The following is a 24,624-nucleotide window of genomic DNA, read 5'->3' on the forward strand; positions in this document are numbered from 1 at the left end:
GAGTAGCTTCCTAAAATCCCAAAGTAGGACTGCAAAGAAGACTAAGACGAAAACAAGATTGCACTTAACCTGTAACTGTTGTTCACTGAATGTCATTCCCTCCCATTTCCCCTGCAGCAAGCTGTCTTTTCCACACAACTAATGTTTGTGGCAGCTCAGGAATTGGGGGAAGGAGGGGTGCCTCTCCCTCAGACGACATGATCGGTTAGGTGGGAAACAGTCACAACAGCTCCAAGGACCCTTCAGGCACCCTCAGGTGGAGTTTTTAAAGCTAGAAAAGTATTTCTCCATGGCAGGCCTTCTCATGCACATTCCCAATGTGTGCACGCACAGAAAACACTCGATGAACATCAGTTGCAGGTAAGTTCAACACTGTTTTACAGAGATCAGTGCTATGTACCTATAAACAATTTTGCGCACAGCTTAAGCCAGAGTTTGAATAAGACTAAGATGGAACAAAGCACTGAAGGCTACTTCACCCTAAACAATGGAAATGTCCTTCAATCCAAAATGGAGTCACTTAATTTGAGGTTATGTCTCAGCTACCAAAAACTGACACCAAGGATGTTTGGCAAGATAATATTCTCACAAGAAGGGCATGTATGATATTTTGTAGAAGGGAACCTGGACAAATAAAAACAAATCCAGGCAACGTATCTTGAAGCTTTTGATTAAAAATGTGATAATAATTTCTGAAACTACTGGATAACTGACTGTTCGACCTTCCTTCCTCTTTCTCTCTCTCTCTTCTATTTTTACGTTATCCCAGTTATCTTCCTCCTTACCTTCTCATTTGTTCAGTACTGTCTGCTAGGAAGAGATGGAGATGATAAAGGCAATAAATATATTCAAGATGTCAAAAGAAATTTTGAACAAAGGTTAAACCTTACACTAAATTAATCAGTGCTAAACCAAGCAAAAATATACCTTGTTCTCTATACATTCTGTTAACATTTGATAGGGTAGGCAGTAGGCTACAAATAAAAGAGACCACTTGGTTAATTCAGTAAAAGATGACTATACAATTAAAGATGGCTGCAGTATACTGAGTTCAGGAAAACATGGAAATCCTCCACACTACCTCTAATCAGAGCCTTGCAAGATGTCTGCTATCAAATTTGGCTACCTTTCCTCTGGTCTATTCCACACGCACCTCTACTGGAATTCTAGAATCAAGACTGCTATGAAGACAAGCTGGTATTGTAGTAGTGTTGTTTTCAAGTATGCATTTTGACTCTCTGAACTGTTTTTAAATAGCGTCTTATATTTGGGGGGGGGGGGTCTGTTCTTAAACTTCTTTACTGTTTTCTATGAGACTTTTCATTCTCCCTTGAAATGTCCCGTTCACATTTTTTTAACTTTTATTTTGCAGACCACTGTCTACCACTCAAGAATTTATTTTGGTTGACTCCTTTGAATGACTCAAGTATGCTAATGAGGCATTATTACCTCACAACACACTGGAAACAGAGAAAGTCAGTTTGTTTTTCAAACTTTGTTACCAGGACAACTGTTTGCTTTTGACTAAGCCTATGACCACCCATGACCTTCCATGAACTGAAGTCATCTGTCAGATGAAGTAATGAAAGAGTAAAGGGCACTTTGCACTACTTGGAGTAAACCATGGGGTGCCAACACAGTTGGTCAGCTTGACATATATAGGTTTATCAGGCAGCTTGCCCTCAGCTGCTATTATTTGTATGAAGACGTTTTTAATACAAGGTAAGCCCCTAAAATTCTCTACAGGAAACCTAAATCGGTATGGATTATATTGATTATACATTTTGTTATATTAAGCTTTCTCTATTTATTGTCTAGATTATACATACCTATTGCTTAGCACTAAAGGCTTTTGATATTTAAGTTAAAATATTGATTGTTTAGATCAATGTTACTAGTGTTTGATTGTTTGTTATGTTCTAAATTAACATTAACAAAACAATCATCAGTACATCACCGATATCCATACACAGCACAGATAAGCATTAAAATGCCCAAGATGTTTAAAGAAATCAGAAATGAGGCAGAGAATAGAATAAGAAATTAAGAAATTGCCAAATCCTTGTACTGTATCTGATAATGGTGACTAATTTTGGACAGCAGTGAGCAACTGCTGTACAACTGCAATGTCCAGAGTGTTCTCACAAGAGTGCCAGATGTCTAATACTATGATGTTAACACTGGCACATTGTTCATTACTACTCATTATGACCTGATATTTGCTGCAGTAAAACCTGCTTTATCTTAACTTTCACTTGGAATTATCAGAACGATATTTCAGATTCTCCTATATTTAAACATTTTGTATTTCTATAATTGTGAGTAGTTATACACACTGATTAAATACCAGTTGCAATATATGTTCAGGAAACTTTCTAAAGACTATGTTGGAGCAGTTTCACATCAGCAGAATCAAGTGGTGATATTTTTCTGAACTGTCCTGCTTCAGGCTACAGATGGGTGATTGCCTGTTTGAAAGTTCTTGCTTGAAGTAAAAGCTCTCTGCACACAGAACATTAGCAAATCCATCTTTTTCCTGACATGCAGTTTCCCTATGTCTCACATATGCCTGGTGATTTGCCATCTTAGATCAGGCCAGAACATTATGATGCTACTGCAACAGGGCAGTATGTCTCTATTACAACATGATTTTATCTCACCTCTGGATATTTGCATTTGTTAGACTAGAGAAAATGAAAGAGAAACATCTGCAGTTTGGCTAGAGCAAAATGATATTGTCTCCTCTTTCCTTTGGTCTCTTCTTCTTTATAAGGAATTTACTCACCTAAACCATATAATGGACAGCCAGTGTGGTGTGGTGGTTAGGAGCAGCAGACTCTAACCTGGAGAACCATGGTCAATTCCCTGCTCTTCCGCATGAAGCCTGCTGGATGACCTTAGACCAGATACAGTTCTCTAAGAACTCTCTCAGTCCACACAGATGCAGTCAATTGCAAACCATATCTGAATGTCTCTTGCCTTGAAAACCTATGGGGTTATCATAAGTCAGCTGTGATTCCATGCCCCCACATACAATTACAATAGTATATGTGGGCAATAAAATACAAACTACAAGAGCTCTTTTAGGGAGTCACTGTATGAGAAAGGGGTAGTATTAGATATTAGGAGTGTAACTATTTACATATAATATGTATCCTTTAATGTAACACATATCATTGCTTAGTAATAAGATACTAATACTTTAACATTTCACTGATTAGTTAAAAGATTTGGGAAAATTTATAATCCTACTTTTTCTACTAAATAAGAATTCAAAGCCAAGATACAAATGTAATCATAAAACACTATTTACTTTATTTAAAGTTTTGTGTTTCTTACTGAGACTCATGTTAGCTTATGCAACTGAAAACAATACAATAGACAATATATTAGATACAACCAGTGGTGGAATAAAACTGGATTGTGAAAATTAGATAGCATAGCTCTAAAATGGCATGGAACAATTTAATATGTACAAGAAACAATACAACAAAACTGGATAACAAAGATAGAGTATATATAGTCAAGTCAAATCAAGTAGTATTTATTGTTTGAGCCATTGGCTGTAACATCCAAAGAGGACGTTGCAAGAAGCATAAGAAAAAACTAATTGCAGAGCGCTGTCCTACTTGATTATAAGCCTTTAACAGCCTTGAAGTATTACAAGGCCAGTTACCTATCTAGAGTCTGGCTAGTTGTTATCTTTGTGTTAAGATTATACTGCTGTGCCGTTCTAAACTGTATACAAATTTCTTTTTTCATTACTCCAGTGGGAGAGATGTAATAATTTTTCCAAAACATCTGGTTATTGTGTTGTAAAATTATTTTGGTTACTTATAAGTGAATTGCTACTCCAGTGGGAGACACAATTTTTGAAGTATTTATTGTAGCCTGGTTGGTACAAGTTTTCTTCTTTTCACTCACCTTCCGGAGACGAGGACATGGAGTAATGGATTCAAGGTGCAGGAAAAGAGATTCCACGTAAACATTAGGAAAAACTTCCTGATGGTAAGCGCTGTTCGAATGTGAAATACGCTGCCTCCTTCTTTGGAGGTTTTTAAACAGAGGCTGGATGGCCATCTGTCAAGGGTGCTTCAATTGTGTATTCCTGGATGGCAGGAGATTGGACTTGATGGCCTTTGTGGTCTTTTCCAGATCTGTGATTCTATGACTCCATGAAATGTACACTAAATAGCCCTCCTTACAAATTGTTCTTCATTTTGTTATTGTATTATTTTATGTTATTGCATTTTGTAAGCCACCTTGCATGTGGCTATAGAAGGTAGGGTATATATACTTTAAATGAATGAATAAATAAATTTCCAGACATAATTCAAGGTGCCATTTGAAAACAATTATTTTTCTCTCAGGGACTTTAAGTAGTTTTTTGCCATCTGGCTTTTGTTCAGTTTATGTTTTTATTATTTTGATGGTTTTAATATACTTCTTATTATGCTTTTTAATTATCGACTTGTTTGTGGTTGTTACCCATTGGCTATATTAATGATTCTACTGTATTTTAATGTTGTATTTTGGTATACTGGAAACCATCTCAGGAACCATTTTAAGCTAAAAACTGTGTGTCTTTTAAAAGGGTTTAAATAAATACCTATGTAATGGCCTTCAGGAGAGGCTCCTTAGAACATGATCTACAATGGCCCAGCTACTATATGTTACCGATGAGAAAGAAGTAGAAATTGAAATATCTGGTTTTTTCCCTTAATTCTCTATAGCCCTCTGAGATAGCCTATTATAGCCCTTTCTCCCATCAACAAATTCTTTCTACGTCAGTTTCTTTCCTATGTCAGTTTGCTCTTGTCTTGTGTTTAGGCATAAGAAGAAGTTACCAGTTTCTAGCAACCTCCCCAAACACACAGGATCTGCAAGTTGGCTAGTTACAATGGGAGATCTTCAAAAAATTCTTGATAGAGGAGAATATCTTCCCTTGAGATCAGTTCCAGTATTTGAGAGCAACTTTATTCAGGTAATCACATAAAGATTAGTAATTTAGCAGAGCACATACTCCTTTATATTGTACTAAAGACATACGTTCTCATGTTTAAGCTTCTAATTTTCACCTTTTTTCCCATGCATTCAAGCTCACACCCACCTTTGTATATATAAACACCATCTTTCTATATAAAACACAGAAGCAGAAATAGCTGCATCATGACCTATAGTTTTTGTCCTACTCAGATCTCAAAGGGAAGTTGTCTTTCAGCACCCAGGGACTACAAGCACAAGACATACACTACCAGAACTGAACAGAGGTTATTTATAGGTGTGAGTGCCTGCCACTGTATCAATGGCCCAGAGTCTGCAGGCACTTCTTCAGCATCCTACAAAGCCTTATGGAGAATCTACATATTCAGATGCCCTGTGGTCAGCACAGAGGTCTCAGGCAGCTACTAATGTACTCTGCCATCTAAGATGGGCTTCTGGGCTTCTGTCTTCTCTGCTACTAGGGCCCTGGGGAAGACAACAAGGACCTTGGTAACCAGACACTCCCTTTCAGCAGATTCTCTTGCTCTTCAATGTGGTCCCTCTAATGATGGAGACTATCAGTGGTCTTTTTTTCTTTTGGTCTCAGGACTGGTTGTTCCTGCTTCAAGCCCCTAGGAATCTTACTACACTGCAGATGGTGGACCTTGCAGCTGAAAAACAAACACTTTGGGCCCAAGTGGCTCAACTGACTACAACAGCAGAAACCACTGTCTGAGCAACCAGTACCTCCTGCACCTCTTCCTGGGAACTGTCCAATGAGTCTCCCTAAGAAATTTGGAGGTGACCTCAGATTCACCGGGGGGGCGGGGGGGCTCCTAAGTCTTATAAGCTTCTGGTCCAATAGCAACATCTGGCTGCAAGTTCCCTGACACCCTCTGGGAATCGAAGAGTCCCAAGACCTCAGGGTTATGGTTTTGTCCCCCAGTGTCCTCATCCACTAATGAAGAATTATCAGGCCCAATCACAACTCATATAATAAATAAATAATAAATAAACTAAAGCAGTGAAATCAGAAGTTCAAATGACTCACCATTTTGTTCTTATAGTTGGGTATAGTCACTGAATTGCCACTGAACTGCAGGTGACAACAGCCATTGGTAACTGGGAAAAGTGCCCCCCTAAGAGTTTTCCATAGATTCCTATCTTGTTATGACAGTGCTACTAGAAACAATGAGAAACAACAGTTGACCTTTATTTAACTGATATCTTTGAAGTTGGGAGCCTCTCTAGCAGGAAGAACATATTAAACATAGAGGGATCCATTCCCAAATAAAAAAATGTCTACTCGAGGAGTTGCTTCAATGATTTAATGCTAAAATCAACTTTCCAAACTACAACTCATTAGATTACTAGTCCTCGTATAGCTTCCAGTCCTGCGCATGTCATTGGAGTACTCCTGTCTCTCCACCAAGATGCTAAGGTGTATGCCTTTCTCCACTGGCACAGTTAGTTTGTTTACTGCCATCCACCTCCTTCTCCATCCCCTCTACCTGGCATTGCCTTTCCATGGTTTTCTTCTCTGCTTCCACCACTGCCAATGGTCTGACTGCCAACCTTTCTATGTTTGCTTCCAAAGAACATGTAGAAATGGGGTGTTGTATGGTTTCCAGGCTCTATGGCCATGTTCTAGTAGCATTTTCTCCTGACGTTTTGCCTGCATCTGTGGCTGGCATCTTCAGAGGATCTGATGGTAGTAAAACAAGTGGAGTATATATACCTGTGGAATGCCCAGGAGAAGAAAGAACCATTTGCCTGCTAACAAGTATATAGGGTGCAATTAGCAAGCTTGATTTGCATGTGTTGGATGGGATCCACACATTTAGCATTTCAGTAACCATGAAGATAGCATAATCAATTAGTGAGGGCATCTGCATTGTAGTAGCCTGGCCTTTTGATCCCTTTGATTGCTTACTGCCTAGAGTGATGGGTGGTGTTATGGGTGCTGTTCACTAGCCCTTTGACTGTTTACTGCCTGGAGACGTCCTTTGTCTGGGTGGTGTTCATTAGTCACTGTCTTGTTCTAACCATACATCGAGGGAATCACTGATCGTATAGGGAAACTGATGAAGAAACATAACCTCAACACAATTTACAGACCCATAAGAAAATTCAACAAATGCTACGTTCAGCAAAGGATAAGAGGAATCCTCTAATTTCTGCAGGAGTCTACTGCATACTGTGGACAAGTCTACATGGAAACCACCAAATACAGCGCTCAGGCACGAATCAAAGAACATGAAAGGCACTGCAGACTAATTCAGCCAGAAAAATTAGCAATACCAGAACACGTGATAAACTTAGCTGGGCATATAATATTATTTGAAAACGCAGAAATTCTGGACTACTCTGACAACCACTATGTCAGACTACTCAAAGAAGCCATTGAAATACATAAGCACGTGGACAATTTCAACAGAAAGGAAGAAACCACGAAAATGAACAAAATTTGGCTACTGAAAAACACTAAAAACCAAGACAGTGACTAATGAACACCACCCAAAGCTGAGCAAGGGGGAAACTGCACCCAGGGCACACTCGCGCCCAGCACCCCTGCCGCAGGGCCACCCACCCCAGAACACCCCCTCCACAGCCCAGCCATGACTCTGCCATGGCTCCGCCTGGGACATCACAGCTCCCCCCCACCCCCCGTGGGCGCTACACCACTGACACCACCCAAACAAAGGATGTCTCCAGGCAGTAAAGAGCTAGTGAACACCACCTAGAACATCACCTACCACTCTAGGCAGTAAGCAATCAAAAGGCCAGGCTACTATAATGCAGATGCCCTCACTAATGGATTATGCTATCTTCATGGTTACTCACATGCTAAATGGGTGGATCCCATCCAACACATGCAAATCAAGCTTGCTAATTTCACCCTTTACACTTGTTAGCAGGCAAATGGTTCTTTCTTCTCCTGGGCATTCCACAGGTATATATACTCCATTTGCTTTACTACCATCAGATCCTCTGAAGATGCCAGCCACAGATGCAGGCGAAACGTCAGGAAAGAATGCTGCTAGAACACGGCCATACAGCCCGGAAACCACACAGCACCCCAGTGATTCTGGCTGTGAAAGCCTTCGACAATACACTGAACATGTAGAAATGCTCTCTTCTACCTACCACATCTAGCATGTTTCTCCTTCCTCTGTCTTCACTGGCCTCCAGTTATTCCAAATGAACTCTCTTTTAAATAGGAATAAGTACACCACTCCTTGGAGTTTGGCGAGTCCCTTCACTGAAGTTCATTGTAGGAAGACCAAGGAATAGGTGAAGGAAGGAATTTTGCTTCAAAGATTCAGGGGTTGCCTTTCCTTATTGGATAGACTATTAGGGCTCATCTTCCCACATCAGTATCCAGTCTTCCTGTCAAGGACCCACAAAAGAGAATCAATGTGCACTCCCTAAATCTCACAGTAGCCATAGTCATTCAAATCCTGTTTTGTAGGAATAGCAAAAATAGTGCATGGAGAAACAGGAGAATGCAAATGAGAACAGGAGTGGATGGTTTTACTATCCATGGTACAAAGCAAAGGATGCTTTTCTAACTTCAGGTTTCCAATGTCTTCAGTTCTCTTATTTTGCTATCTTCGGAATTCTAACAGGAATAAAGTAAGTTTTCAGCTACTCTTGAAATAATAATCTTTTATATGCTTCAATACCATTTTCACAAGGTCAATAGAAGAAGTGAAGCAGTTTACCTTCATAATCGGCCCAACTATGTGGTAATGGGTGTCTGTGCCTCCAGCCCAAATCTGTCATTGCCAAATGTGATGCTGCTCGCACATGCAGTTCCTGTAACCTCCCAGGAAAGCATTTCAACGTGCTCATCGTGTTCACTGCCTTCATATTCAGAGGATGAGCTAGTACTCACCAGGTATGTTCCAAGTGCTCTGTCATGTCATCCAGTTTGGGCCAGGGAGTGAGGAATGCTGGCCAAATCTTTCTCATGGTTACAGGTTTTGCTGGCCATTGAAATCACAAGTCGTATACAGAAAAATGGTTTCTCCATCAGTGCTTTCATTGACAATGTTTTTACATTGTACCAAGAATGATTCAGTATGCACTTAGTAGGGCATGTTTACAGAGGGGATAAACGTGTAATGGTACTTTTCATTCCATCTGTAATGTTAAAGTCCTGCTGAAATTATGCTTGATTATTTGAGCTTGCACACAGGATCAGCAAGAGTAATAATGCCAAATATTTGTTCTAAGCTCAAATCAAGGGGCCTGTGACAAGCAGACAAAGGCAAAAAGCCAACCAAAAGGATTTATTAACTAATCAGCTCATTCCTAGAGTAGCAAGCATATTTGTAGTAGAAGTCATAATTGTCACCATGACTCTCTGATCAGTAAGAAACAATAAATGTTGTTTATTTATACCATATTTTGCATGCAAAGTTATTTCAAATTCCACAGAATAGATATTTTCCTCACAAATGGCAGAGCAGCATTCATCTGTGGAGTGCATTGAGTGAAGTGCACTGCATGTATTTCTCCTCTACTACACACACATAACAGTCCTGGTTTGAAAACCTCAAATGGTTCCCTTTCAGAAATGAGTCCAAATACAGATTGATTCCCATGCCCTTGATTTCAATGTTTCTACTCCTCTCAAGAATTCATATGAAAATTTTGTTATAGGTTCCTACCCTTGAAATATGTGAAGATTTCTGTTCACTCTGTTAAGAGGAAACGCATCAAATTAAAACTGGTGAGCGGTCGTGCCTACTACTTAGAACTCTATGGTGTACCACAGAAACAGGCGTTCCTTTTCTCTCAATGGGTGCGACTGATCAACCTACTGAAAACTAAGACTTCTGACTCCGCTGTTCCATTTAGAAATTTTGACATGCTCGAAGAACAGAAAGCTACTGGCGACACACTGTGGAAAGTGAGTATTAATCAGGCAGAACCCTCCTCAGAGCCAAGGATTATTTTGGAAAACAAGACCTTAGGGATTAAAGGCTTACAGCAGATATATATCAAGATCATCAATTTTAACACCCATTTAAAAACCTCAGCACAACAGGGCCTGTAATAACAAGTCCCCTTGGGGATGACAAATGCCAAGGAAAGCACCTTACACACTGTCACCCTAAATTTAATTATCTTAGTATTTGAGGAAAGGTGACTTGAAGGGGAACATGTATTAGTGCTTTCTCTGGAATATTCTTACAAATATTAGGGCAAAGGGGTCTGTATCCACATTGGAAGATGCTACGAACACAGAGACATTAACCCTGCCAATGTAGCATTCACACACATTTCATCCACAATTTACTATTTTCCCTGCATATCCCACCATACATTTTCCCCATTGTGGACAGCTTCTGCCATTCACACCCATTTCCTTACCATTTGCAGCTGCTTTCACCAGCAGGGGCATTTTTCCATCCCTCTGTGGAAACAACCTAACAGCCCAATCCAGATTGCGGGGCAGGGAGGTGGGGTGGCAAAATGGGTTGTGGTAGCAGTGCAGGCCTGCGCCAATGCATTTGTGTACCCCTTCAGGGTAAGTGGCACCCACACCAGCGGGAAGAGCAAATGGCAGTGAGCAGGCATGGTGGAGCTCTGTGATGCCTGACCCGGAAGATGCTTCTGCCCCCAGAGCTGCATCGGTGTAAAGGGTGCTGATGTGGTTTGGGGTGAGCTAGGGGGCCTTCCCAGGGGTGGAGCCAATAATCATCAGCTTCCACTGGACTTGTGGTCCAGAAAAGACCCCAGCACAGGCCTGTAACTATTGACACAAAAGCATGTGGTGTAAGTCACTTTTTTTCAGTGGATGTTTCTGGACAGCAGTGAGTCCACACACATGAGCACACACACACATGAGCGCGCACACACACACACACACACACACGGGCTGCTTGCTATGCTGCCTGGAGCTCTATTGGAGTGGCACAGTGCCACCTCCCCCTACTGTTCCCAGCCACCATAGAGTTCTCCCCCTAACTGGATTGGGCTGCCTGTCTCTTAGGCCGTTTCCGCACGGCCATGCTGGGGGTTGGGTCAGCGTACATGACGCCAACCCAACCCCCCTGGGACCATTACGCCCGTAATCAAGGCGGTCCGGTTGCTAAGTGGGGAAGATGGCGAAGCCTCCGCTGCAGAGCTGCGCTGTATTGCCCCCAGCAACGCCTTTACTCATGTCCTCTTCGGCTCCTCTGGCGGCGTACAGCACAGGCCAGGGGACATGCCCCCCCCTGCCCCAGCGGCGACAGCCTCCAGAAGTTGCAGGCCCAGGGGCGGAAATCCCTGGCTACCTGCAGCGACGTGCCGGAGGCCAGAGGACACGGTAAGGCATTTGGGGAAGGGGGGGATGGCACCTTCCAGCCGCTGCCGTTCGCACGGCAGCAGTTGGAAGCCGCCAGCTGTTTTCAAAACCTCGCTTTCGAGGGGATGCGAGGTTGGGGAAACAGCTGAGCCTTGCGCACTGCTGGGGAGGGGCCGAGGGGCAACGCATTGGCTCGCGCATGCAGCTGCACCTCATCATGCGGAACGAGCTTCTTAGGGACGGCATTTTTGCTGTCCCTAGGGCGCTGTTATTGGCCCGAGCGGAAAGGGCCTTTGTTTTTTTTATGGTAGAGATATAAGGAGAATGGCTATCTACACAAAAAGACCAGATTTTTCTTAGTAAAAAGATGAGAATTTAAAAGAATGTATAGACTGAAGCATGAATTGTTATGTCATACCAATTATTTATTTCCATTAAATATTTTATGTATTTATTTAGAATATTTCTATGCTGCCTCTTCAGAGTCCTGTTCAAGGCAGTTTAGAATGAAAACCCCAAAGTATAAGAACACAGGCATTTAAAACACTGGACATAAACTATTGGCTATAAGCAGTATAAAAACTACTTGTAAACCAAAAGCTAAGATAAACCCCCTAATTTAAAGCTGAGGAGAGAGATGTCTTTTAGTCTGGTACCTAAAAGAAAGTAAAGTAGGCACCGGGTGTGCCTCAACAGGACTTTTCAAAAGCCCGAAAACTCCTCTGATGACTGGGGGGTGGGATAGCAGCCAGAAAGGACTGAGGCAAGGAAAATGGTGCCAATGAAGGTGAGAACTTCAAAAAAGCTCACCTTCCTGTCCAAGGGTGTGCTTAGCAATCTTTCCAAAACCAGGTCTGAGAATGAACAGAACCTTGATAAGGGGATGATTGGAGAAACATGTTATGTGGATACGCCAAAAAAAAATGTTGCTCTGGCTTATAGCAAAACTTCTGTGTTGAAACAACCAAGGAAGAGCCAGAAGTTTATAGCAGAAATTCTGTCCTGAGGCTTTTGACTGGAAGGATATTGTCCTCAAAAGACTTCCTGGTGCCTTGGTAGATAGATTTTCAGATTTTGACCCCATTGAGTTTCAGCCTGAAATAAGCAGGGCCATGACAACAGAACTCCTAAATGCTGAGAATTCATTCTGATATGTTGCATGTCATCAGGATCCTGTGTCCCTTCCATGCAAACCTACTTTTTTCTTTCAAAAGAAAGAATAAGTAATATATAGTTTGACCTTATATTCCTTTTAAGCTAAAATAGCTCAATTTAGGCTGCAATCCTAAATGCATGCTTCTTTGGAGGTAAGCCTGTGCCCAGTCCCCTCATGCCCGACCCTTCCAATATGTTATTTGCTCGTTGCTTTCCCCAAAGAGAAATGATCAAGTACAGCCTATCTGGGACCAAGAGAAGAGGCATGAGCCAGAGAAAGTACAAATCCTAAAACAAGTATCTTCCAAGCGAGTCACCATTTCTGACATCAAGGGTCCTACTGAACAAGTCGGAAAGAGCAGAAGCCAAGGGGCAGTTTCTTCCTACAGCTTCATTACGGAATCCAGTGTGAGCTCAAAGAAACAAAACAAGCAGCCCCAAGAATTAAGGAGGAAGAGTGTCATCAAGAAAAAATCATGGTATGTGGGCTACATAGGCATATTAATAGCACAAATGTTTAATTGTGTGTTTTTGTTTCAATGTTTGCTACGTTGCATTAGATCCATCTGCTTAATAACGCAGACTCTAAAAGTATAAAGTTCCGTTTATTCTTTTGCTTGCTAATCTATTATTTAAGCCCATAAAAAGAGCTATGAACCTCTACAATTTTTCATAATTTGAAATATCGGTATTGGGCCTAGGGTGGAGAGAGCCTTAAACAAAATAAAGTACTAAATGTGTGTGTCCCAAACTGTGTTACCAGTTTTCATTTTAAAGTAGCTTCCATTAAAAAAAAATACTAAACTAAACATTTTGGATCCTTTTCTTGCAGACAGAAGCTAATTCCATAGTACAAAAAACAAAAATTTACTAGATAATACTGACTTACCTTTCCTTGTATTCTTCAAGAATCTTTAACAGCAGCTTTGTGCAAGGAGAAAACATCCTAAACTTAAGGCATTTAATTCTAGAGAATTTTGATGCCTGCGCTGGGTACAGGTGCAATCCAAGAGCTGTTATGTAGGGTCAGAAGTTGCAAGACCTTATTCAAGTTCCCAGCATTTTTAACAGCTTCAGTACTCATTTTTATAAATGATACTAAGAACACCTTTTAGTGTCTAATGCACCATTTCCAAAGGCAGATAACATGATGCAGTAAGTGGAAAGGAGCTATTTCAAAATTGAATGTACTTTCTGGTCAATGTGGTTTCTTCCTTCAATTAAACAGCTTCATTTCCATTTCTGTACAATAGAAAAACTATTATTGGTATCTTATTAGGCAGTTGTGCTCTGGAAGCTATTTATTGGATTGCAAAAATGCCTGCTAGAATTTATCAGTGATTCCAAATGGGCCCTGGATCTTAAAAGCTGGAGAACTATACATATATGCTTTGTATTTCTTTTTATGTCAGTATGCTCACATATATTCACCAAAAGCACAACAGTTAGCCATATGGAGCAGGCAAGATCTGTCAATTTCCAGATTATGAAGGCAGAATTTAGTATTATGTTAGAATATGTGGCTCAAGTCCCAGCTCCTGAGTAACAGGAAGGCAGGGTTGAGGGTATTTTCAAGGAAGAAATGTTGGCCACGGTCTTATGAAATTTGCTCTACCCTCTTATGTTTACCACACAAGCCAAGGCATTTCTCCTCCAAGTCACTTACTTCCAGCTGTGAGGTAACCCTGAGGTGTAAAAATGGGGGTAAAATAGTAAGATGAGATGCATTGGGGAATGGAAAGGTTAAGTACATGCACAAGTTTCCTCCAGCAAATGCCCCTAATTTCACTCATTTGAAATCCATGTTTGCTGATATCATATGTAGTGTTCCCTGAAACTACATTAATTCGTAACCTTTTAAAAATATGTTTGTGATGTCATTTTTGGTTCTAGGGAACAAGAACCTTTTTCTCATTCAGAAAAAAGATTACAGACTTCAGGTATGAATTTACTAATTGATGTTGTTATGTATTTTCCTATTCTGCCCTCCTAATAAAATGTTCCTCATGTTTCTCTATGACGAATGAAGCGGAAATATCTGGCTTTTCTCTCTAGCTTGTATGCCTGCCAAATGTGATTCTCTAGACACAGTACATCACTTTTCCTACATTCTGTTTGTCTTTATAGAATATTCGCAATGGGTTTTATTATCAGAAGTGCTAGTTCCTATGACAGTGGTGGCAAACCTATGGCACGGGTGCCAGAAGTGGCACTCAGAGCCCTCTCTGTGGGCACGTGCAGAGTCACACACACACACACACACACACCCCCACACACACACACACATCTAGGCTGGCCTGGGCCGCTGGGCTCAATTATTAGTACTAAACCTAAGACCTAGTTTTGGTTGGGGAAGCAGTGTAAGTAACCCTGTTAAGCACTGTTAAACCCCACTGATTTTCATGCGAAGTACTAAAGCGCGATCCTTTACCTGGGAGTAAGCTTGGTTGCTGGCAATAAGGCTTGCTTCTGAGTAAACCCTCCTAGGGTTGTGATTCACCTGTTGGAAGAGTTGCACAGTTGCTTCAAAGCAAAGCCACTGACTACCACCAAGCTTACTCCCAAGTAACGCACGCCTTGGAGCCAACCATTTTTTCTAAACTTAAACCTCAGTATTCAGGTTAAATTGCTGTGTTGGCACTTTGTGATAAATAAGTGGGTTTTAGGTTGCAGTTTGGGCACTCGGTCTCGAAAAGGTTCTCCATCACTGTCCTATGAGTTGCCCTTCAGATCTACATTTCAGCACCATTCGCTGGGATGCATGAATGCTTGCACAATAACAGCTTGATAGCATATTGTGTGCAACATCCACAGTCAACATTTTTTCCTTACATTAATGAATTTTTTTGGCTGTTCTACCCACTTGACAAGGGTGTACAACACTGGGGTTGACCACGTCACTATAGAAAGCTTCAGCTTGGTTGATTTAATGTTTGTGCTGCCACTGTGTTACTTAGAGTCATTACCCCTTGAAATACAGTTTTGTGTGTCCTATACTTTGTGTTGCCTGGCTTATTAAATTTTATTTATTAAAAATGTATACCCTGCCTTCCCCTTATGGATCAAGTCAGCTTGTAAACAAAGACAGGTGGAGCCACATGTAAACTTGCAGATTAGTTTGTGAGCATATGTATCTATAGCTTTCATTCTTACACACCCATATTCACAGTGCTCCCATGCAATGGCCCCCCCAAAGAAGGTGCCCCCATTTTTCATCCATTGTTTCCAATAGAGGGGAAAGTAGTCTTTTTTCCTTCAAATCAGAAGCAAAGAGGCATGCCTGTAGCAACCACAGGTCAATGCCTCCTATCCCAAGAACCAACACAAGCCCAACAGAACTAAAGCAGAACCCAGGAATTCCAGCAGAACCACAAGCCAATGTGTTGAGCCCAACAGAACCATGGCAGAGAGGTCTTGCCAGATCATCTCCTTCATAGCCTAGTAGCTCAGTAGATTAGTAGATTAGTGGTCTGCAACTCATACGGCTCTAAGGTACTCCCTCCCTATTACAGCCACCATATCATGTCGCGTGTGCCTCTTGCTCCCAGCGGGTAGAGTGCCCATTTGATGGGCTCCATCTGTAAGGTCATCTCAGGAATTGTTGCAGGGGGAGGGGTGCTGCCTAGCAAGGGAGGTAGGAGATGAACAGCAGTGGAGTACAGCTGTTTTCAACCCCCACCTCTTCTGCTAGTGCCAAAATGCCACTCTTGGCCTACATGCACTCAATGCACTGGAGGAGCTTTTCTTTCCAGCAAATATGCCGGTCAACCCTACCCTTAACACGTGGTCACTCATGGTTGCCAATATATAGACCTTCTGCTGAGTGAAAGGCTCAGTGTGGGATTTGAAGCCCTCCTATAGCCTTTGCAATGCATCACCATCCAGCGTAGGCAGGCAAAAGTCCACTGGATAGTCCCCGTGGCCCAGCCACAGAACCTCTGTCTTCATAGGATTTCACTTCAGTCGGCTTGCTCTCAACCAACCAGCCAGCTGCCGTACCTGTCTAAGATGGAAGAATGCAGTCTGGGCTATCCGAATGACTTGGTCCTCCAGCGATAAGCTGGAGTCTAAAGTCATACCCAGACTCTTGACTAATGCAGATAGTTGGACAACTGAATCGTCCAGGGTTGGCAGCCTGAAATCCACAGGTCTTTCTCCCCGACCAAGCCAGAGAACCTCCATCTTCACTGGATTTAACTTCAGTGTGTTCGCTCTCAACCAACCTGCCACAGCCTCCAGACAGTGCTAGAGAGCCTCAGGAACAGAGGCTGGCCAGCCCTCCATTGTAAGAATGAGCTGGGTGTCATCAGCATATTGATGGCACTCAAGCCCAAAGCTCCGTACAAGCTGAGCAAGGGGTTGCATGTAGATGTTAAACAACATCGGGGAGATGATGGCCCCCTGCCGCACTCCACACTCAATGTGGTGCCGTCTGGAAACCCCCACCTCCAACGCTATCTGTGACCCCCGATGGAGACTAGATGCAGCCAGAGCCTGCTTTTTTGCTCTTTGCCCATGCATATAATTTGAAATAGAACCAGGCTTGGAACAACTCGTGTGATGGGCCAAAAAGCACTGCTCCCTCTGACCTGCAATCCTATTTGCCTCTGCCTCCTTTCCCAGTCCCTCCTGTTCCACGGGAAACCTGTCAAAGTGGGGCAGGGAACAAGGTTGCAGTTGAAGCAAAACAACCTTGTAAAAGAACTGCTGCCATTGGGCAAAGAGTACATCTCCCCCTAACATGGTCTCCTGTTAGCCTTTCAGAGATGCCTTACCCCCCACTCTCTTAGGTTGCTCTAGGAACCAGCCAAAAGGCAGGAAAAGTTCATTTTTCTCTTTCTTTGGCTACAGCTATTAAGCATTCCCAAATAATTCCTGAATAAAGCCAAATTGTTTTGTGCAGAAAATGCACAATCATTCATGTCATTACCTTAAACTCAGTTATATACTATCAACTAGCCTAGCAAACATCTGCAGTTATGCTTTCTTGAACAGAATAAAGCTATAAAATACTGATATGTATTTTGTGAGATTATGCAGGATGCTTCTTTAGACAATCAGAAACTGACTCTCTCCTCTCGTTATTTTCTTGTGCTCTTCTTCACACCATTACTTTTTTCTGCTATGCTGGACTCTTCATATTCTTTAGCTGTTTCTAGTGCAACAGTCTTCCCTCTGATTAACCTTTCTTTCCCTATTCTACTCTAAGTTATCTGTTCATTTTTATATTACCTTTTATTTCAAAATGCCTTGGATCCACCACACCTTCTTCTTCCTTCCTGGTCTCCTTTCATTCTATTTTGTTCACCATATTCCTCTCCAACTCCCAACGTCCTCTTGCAAACAACGTTCTCCTCATAAGCCAACTGTGGTCTCCTCAAAGAATATTGGCTGATCATTGGGAATATTCAATGTTTATACTATAAAAAAAAGTTGAAATACATGACAGCTCTCCAAACTGGCAAAACACACACCAGACATGTTCCTCTTTAACTGAGATTATATCTGATCTCTGCCTCTTTGAAGTGGACAGCTGAAAAATGGAAAAGTTACCTACAAATGGAGAAAATTTTGCCTAAATCCATGTCCCAACCTGATCCCTCAAATTCTCTCTGCGTTTACTAGCTTGCTGTCTTTCTTTATTCTCTGCTCTCTTCAACTGTATTTTCTTCATGTTCCTCCTATTTCTTTACAGGAATCCTCAAGAATGTCAAGTAAGCCTGATGTCATTTATGACAAGCAACAATGAAAATATATACTCAGATAAACTAATGAAAAGAAACTGAAGATACCAAGTGAAATGAGAAAATAGATGGATAGAAATATAGAGCCTGAAGAGCTGTTCAGTTCCAATATTACAACATTAAACATAATTGAAACCATGATTATAAATATGACTTGTTCTGAAAGTGGAAGAAAACATCTGAAAGGATTTGTCTAGTAATGCTTATTATTGCCAAGGATATAAGAAATCATTTGTCTTCAGCAGACTTTCTTTAAATACTGGTGCCTCAATAATTTTCTCTTTTGTACATTACTACTAATTTATAATTACAGACAGAAGTGGTGTGCAGTGCATTTGCCCGTCTTTTTATGGGTCATTTCAGTTCAACTACCAGGATGGATGTTGACAGGATATTGGGATCTGTAAAGGCTACCACATTTTCTATGGACCCCTGTCCATTCTGGTTAGTGAAATCATGGTAGGATCTCAGTAATGAGTTTCTAATGTCCTTCATAAAAAAACAAACACTGAGTCAGTCTCTTGCAGAGGAGGTTATCTGAACATTACTTTAAAACCCATTGCTAGAAAAGAATGATGTGGCCAGTGATTATCTGGTCTTCAGTATGCACTTTCTGGGTAAGATTATTGAGAGCAATTGCTGAATGACTCCAGTTCCACCTGGATGACTCCTCTGGTCTGAACCCTTTTCAGTCTGGTTTCAGGTCAGGCTATAGGATGAAGAGACATTAGTAGCTTTAGTTGATAATCTTCATTTGAATGCAGACAAGGCCTATGCCTTTTTGTTGCTCTTACAGGATTTATCAGCAGGCTTTTGATACTGTGGATTATCCATATCATCTTGTTGATAAGTCTGGAGGTAGACTGGCCTTTTCTGTCAACTGTCGGGACCTGCACAGCTTCCTATGTTCTGGGGACCCGGATTTATTTTAAATTGTAAACCTTCCTCTCAGTTTACCAGATGTTCTTAAGGCAGTGAGAATCAAGACTTCGGGCTCACTGCCATGAGGTAAGCCTGTGGTGAGCAAGTAGAACTCAGAGGTCACTGAGACAGACAGTTGTAAATAATAAAGATTTATATTTATAGGTTTGTTTCAATGAACAAATCAGCAGCACAGGTCTCCAGGTAGTCAAAGGAAAAACTTGTCTGAGGGACATACATTTAATCTAGTTATGGGCCCTTTCCGCACGGGCCATAAACAGGAGCTGTTCGCATGGGGGGTACAGCTGCATCGCAGCTGTGCCGCCCTTGTGCCTCCCCAGCGGCGCAAAGCCGCTGTTTCTCGACCTCGCCTCCCCAGCGAGGTTTTTGGGAAACAGTGGCTTCCAGATGCTGCTGGAAGGCGCCATTCCCCCTCCCCTTTCCCAAACGCCTCATCGTGTCCTCCGGCCTCCGGTGCATTGCACAGGCCAGGGGACACACACACCCCTGCCCTGCGACTTCTGAGCTGTCGCACAGGGCAGGGGGGGCGTGTCCCTTGGCCTGTGCAACACACCGGAGGCTGGAGGACACAGTAAGGTGTTTGGGGGATGGCGCAGGCTGTGCGGATGCTGCGCCGGTTCTTCTGCTCAAGGTAACCGGGACTGTTCATGGTCAGAATCGGTTCAGAAGTTGGGTCGGGCAAGTTATGTATGCCGTAACTCCAACCCTTACCCATCACCGTGGGTCGCGCAGGCGGAAATCCACTATAGGCTTCAGAGCATGGTTTGAATGTTTTTTAATACTTTCAAGGACAAACTGGCTTTTACTGACTAGCAGCTAGACTGGATCCTCTCACACATAACCATACCAGCCTGCTCTTTCCCAAGTCAGACCAGAGACAGGCCTAACAATGAGGTACTCTGTTCTCTTCCAGAGGTAGAACTAAACCACACTGCTAACGTGCCCCTCAAACCATCTCCTCTTTTGTTGAAGGAGACTAAAAACAATCATTGCCCTCTCCAACAAGCAGATCTGCACTCTCTCTTCCTGCTACGTTTCCCTCCAGCATTCCATCTGCTCTCTGAAAGATGATTGGATGATGGAGCAGCACTCCCATAGGCTCAGTTAGATTAAAAGGCTTTTTAATAGATATTATGATTATGTTATCTCACCTGGGTTTCGGGTTTTGCTGGTTTTATCATTTACATTTTGTATTTTATTTTTCCCTGCTTTTTTCTTGTGGCTTTATGGGTTTTATTAGTGATGGTACGTCTTACTGTATTTGACATTATCTGGTTTTCATTCTTTTTAATAGTAAGTCACTCAGAGAGCCTTCTAAGCGCAGAATTACACAATATACGTGTTCTTTAAAATAATTAATAATAAATTATGACTTTTGTTATTCCTGGCATTAAGATAAAATTGGCAAAAGTGAATTATGAATCTCTGGAGTCACCAATACAAAACAGATAAAATTGTCAATAGATTAAAAAAAGGAAAAACTGTCTGAAACACAAACAAAAAATATATTCAGAATTTCAGAGTTCTAATTTACATTAGAAATTAATTACTGAAAGCTGATATCTCAGTGAGTAAATCTGAATATAAACATAAATATATTTTAAAGGACAGCATGGCATTCCTCATTGTTGATCAATACCTATATTATATTTAAACATTTTACGGCCACCTTTCCTTAGAATTTTAGGGTCCCCAAGTTGGTGAACAATAAGAGCAATAAAATCAGTTTTAAAAATACACAGACACACATGTAAAACAATTAAAATACATAAATACATACAAGGATGGAGGGGCAGTAAAGAAACGCCAAACAAAAGAAGGAGAGTTTGGATTTATGTCCTGCTTTTTTCTACTACAAGAAGTCTCAAGGCAACTTACAAACTACTTCCCTTCCTCTTCCCACAACAGACACCTTGTGATGTAGGTGGGGCTGAGAGAATGTGACCAGCCCAAGATCACTCAGCAGGCTTCATGTGTAGGGATTGGGGAACAAATCTAGTTCACCAGTTTAGAGTCTGTCCCTCATGTGGAGGAGTAGGAAATCAAACCTGGTTCTCCAGATTACAGTCCATCATTCTTAACCACTACACCACCTGCCTGATGGAAGACAGTGATAGGAAAGGGCAGATTAATCTTTCTGCAGAGAAAATTCCATAATTTTGGTGCCACAATTGAGAAGGTCCTTCCCCAGACTGCTTCTTGTATAACCTCAGACAACGAGGGTTCCATAAGCAGAGCCTCCAAAGATCTCTGTAGTAGCTAGGTAGATTCATATGGGAGTAGGCAGTCCTTAAGATATTTTAGTCCCAAGCCATAAAAGGCTTTAAAGATAAATACAGGCATCTTGAACTGAGAATCAGTATAGATGGAACAAAACTGGACTGATATGGTCCCTTTGACCCACTCCAGTCAGAATTCCAGCCACAGCAGTCTGCACTTAGTAGCTGCATACTCTTCGTGCCCAGCCCTATGTAGAGCACATTGCAGTAGGTCTAATATTGTCATGGCCCAGCCAGGCTCAGTCAAGTCCAGGGATTCAGAGGGCTCTTCCAAGGAGAAACCAGATGGTAGCATGGTGCTCCACCCCCAGCCGACAGCAACGAAGCCACAAGAAGAGCTGTCCCGGTGGGGTCAGGCCCAGAGTCCAAACTAGAAACCAGCACAGAGGCTGTGGGAACAGATCCTGAGCCACAGCCAGGGACCAACTGAGATGCTGCTCAGCCTCCTGGATCCACGCCAACTGCAAGGAGCCCAGCTTGCTTTCCTCCTGCATCCTCTGACCCCTGTAAGTGGCACAGGAGAAAGCTGTGTAACAACTTGCAGGGCAGGAGGTGTACTGTGATCTTGGCAACCCTGCACTGCTGCAGCATTAATAGCAAAGATTCGTGTTTGCAGGAGCAGGGCTGATGTGGTGGTCAGGTGCAGGCTATCTCCAGCTGCTTGGGCAGCATCCTGTTAAAAGGGGCAGGGAAACAGGAGACCGTGTGGAGGGAACAAGTCTGCTTATTGTCTGCTTTGTTCTGACTGTGGCCTGGGCTCCTGGATTTGGATTGCCCTGTCTGGATTTGACATTTGTGAGTAAGGGTTATCTGTGCTGAGCTTAGACTGGAATTTGACTTCTGAGTACTGTTTGTAACTAATATAGATGTTACCAGGGCACGTACCATGACTCCAAGATCTTTTTTCACAGGAAAAATTGCAGCGGCCTTGCCACTGAACCTGTTGAAAGGTTCTCCTGGCTACCACTTTTACCTGCTTTTCCAGCAGGAAGTCCAAGTTCAACAGTATGAACCTGCTCTTTTTGGTGAATGCAACCACTTACAGAACAGCTGACACCTCAGTTCCTGGGTTAATCCTTCTTCCCACCAGTAGCATCTCTATTTGGTCAGGATTAAGTTTCAGCTTGCTAACCCTCATCCATTCCAAAACTCATTCAAGGCAATAATGCACAGTTTCCACAGCATCTCTGGGATCTGCTAAAAGTGCCAAGAAATCTAAGAGAATCAGTTGGGTTGCACGTGGTTCCTGTGTAACAAACTTGGTAGGATAATGCTGAGGTGAATGCCTTTGGTGCTACATAGCAAACAGGCTACCACACCATTCTAGGAGGAACAGGGAGCCTTCTCGTGCACTATTATACAGAAATGCAAGGACCAAAAAAGCTTACAAATGCAATGTAAAGCTGCTTCATCAGCCATGGTTGGTAGTAAGTAAGGGTAGGAGTTTTCTAACACCCCTTTTCAGATTCAGGCTTTAGCTGTCATACCACAAATCACTGATTAATACTGTTGCAATTTTAGATACATCAGTGGATCAGGGTGTAACTCTTCCAATGGTTTGGAATGGAACTTGAGTCAGATAAATGCCTAACAAATAGTATATTTTTGAGCAATAAAACTGTCAAATATTATTCACACAGATCTGAAAATGCAGTCAATTTTAGCTGCGTCAGTCTAACTGAACTGTATTAGACCTGAATAACCCAAGTAATTTCATCTTGTTCATGGATTGTGTTTGTTACCTAGAATGTTACAACATTCTAATTCTGTCCCAGTAACTGCACAAAAATCAATTTTAGTTTATTATGCTTCAAAACATCTGCCTGAGAAATAGATTTTGTGGGACATTTCAGTCTCTTCCTCTACAAGATAATAGAACCATATTGTATATTGTAGACATTCGTTAAGATCATTTGTGAAATTATACACTGGTAAACCAATACATAAGCTACCAAAATAGTATTAGGATGTTGTGGGTTTTCTGGGTTGTATGGCCATGTTCCAATAGTATTTTCTCCTGACATTTTGCATACATCTGTGGCTGGTATCTTCAGAGGATCTGTTGGCATAAAGCAAATGGAGTATATATACCTGTGAAATACACAGGGTGGGGGAAAGACCATTTGCAATTGCTAAAAGTTTAAAGGTGCGGTTTGCATGTGTTAAGTGGAATTCCCCCATTCTAGCATTTGTATGTGACACTGAAGTTGCATAATCAATTAGGGCATTTGCATAGCAGTTTGCCTGTGCATTTAAGTACTCATTTACAATCCGTTTTATTGCTTCCTGCAGAAGCACCCACCTGATTCTGGGTGGTGTTCATTAACCATTGTCTTGATTCTAGTGTTTTTAAGCACTGGTAGCCAAATTTTGTTCATTTTCCTAGTTTCTTCTGTCCTGTTGAAATTGTCCATGTGCTTGTGGATTTCAATGGCTTCTCTGTGTAGTCTAATGTGTCCAGGTTGGTTTATAATATGTTCTGCTACTGCTGATTTTTCTGGCGGAACATGTTATAAACCAAGCTGGACACAGAATGTTATTTGAAAACACAGAAATTCTGGACCACTCTGACAGCTACTATGTCAGTGTCATGGTGCATCTGGCCAAATGCCTTTCCAATTCACCTTTTAATGCAATTCTGGTTGAAGCTACTAAGGGTGCACAGAAGTCTGAGCACACTAAAAGGCATATTGACTATCAGGTACACTTGCCTTTCTGCAAGATGGATTGTGCTAAGACCATTAACCAAACCAGCACTGGAACAAAACAAGCCAGCATTGCTGATGGCTGCTATAGGTATTGCCACCCTGCAGTCTGCTAATAAGGTCATTGTCTTTTTCAATTTTTATTAGAGATGTTGGCTATCATAGGTTAAAAAAGGAAAACAGAAATAATATATTACAACATCAACATTAATTTAAATATGACATAGTTATTTTGCATTATGCACGATCTGAGAGCCAAACAAGCAAATATTTGCACACAATGTGGCTACATCACTAAAATTTGTGATCTGACTAAATACAATATGTACATTAAAGGGGCTGTGTCTCAGTAATGACCCAGTACATCCAAGTAAGTCTCACATACAGACAAGGATGCATTCATAAAAAAATCTGCCATTGGAAACACTGCACGGCTGCACCAGCAGATTCTCTTTCCCTGGGGCAATTATGTCGGGGGGGCAGTTTCATCAGTGTTCAGCTACCACTGTGCCCCC

General features: G+C 41.8%; 1 protein-coding gene across 4 annotated transcripts; it reads left to right on the forward strand.

Moving 5' to 3' along the window:
• The first annotated feature begins 162 nt into the window (after window positions 1-162).
• On the forward strand, window positions 163-20,558 carry GARIN2 (golgi associated RAB2 interactor family member 2). 4 transcript variants are annotated; one of them, XM_048483499.1, is made up of 8 exons: window positions 163-360; window positions 1,373-1,722; window positions 4,831-4,984; window positions 8,682-8,884; window positions 9,652-9,901; window positions 12,662-12,918; window positions 14,333-14,379; window positions 17,589-18,126. In XM_048483499.1, the coding sequence occupies exons 3-8, from the start codon at window positions 4,901-4,903 to the stop codon at window positions 17,645-17,647; spliced, it is 900 nt and encodes a 299-aa protein (XP_048339456.1). In that variant the 5' UTR covers window positions 163-360; window positions 1,373-1,722; window positions 4,831-4,900; the 3' UTR covers window positions 17,648-18,126. The 4 variants fall into 4 exon arrangements, 3 of the variants coding, with proteins under 3 accessions (XP_048339456.1, XP_048339455.1, XP_048339454.1); XR_007243458.1 differs by lacking the exons at window positions 163-360; window positions 1,373-1,722; window positions 17,589-18,126 and adding exons at window positions 18,135-19,191; window positions 20,039-20,558 and having other exon boundaries at window positions 4,690-4,984; XM_048483498.1 differs by lacking the exons at window positions 163-360; window positions 1,373-1,722; window positions 17,589-18,126 and adding an exon at window positions 18,135-19,329 and having other exon boundaries at window positions 4,690-4,984.
• Window positions 20,559-24,624: the final 4,066 nt, after the last annotated feature.

The sequence above is a fragment of the Sphaerodactylus townsendi genome, linkage group LG02, assembly GCF_021028975.2.
Source record: "Sphaerodactylus townsendi isolate TG3544 linkage group LG02, MPM_Stown_v2.3, whole genome shotgun sequence".
Taxonomy (NCBI): domain Eukaryota; kingdom Metazoa; phylum Chordata; class Lepidosauria; order Squamata; family Sphaerodactylidae; genus Sphaerodactylus; species Sphaerodactylus townsendi.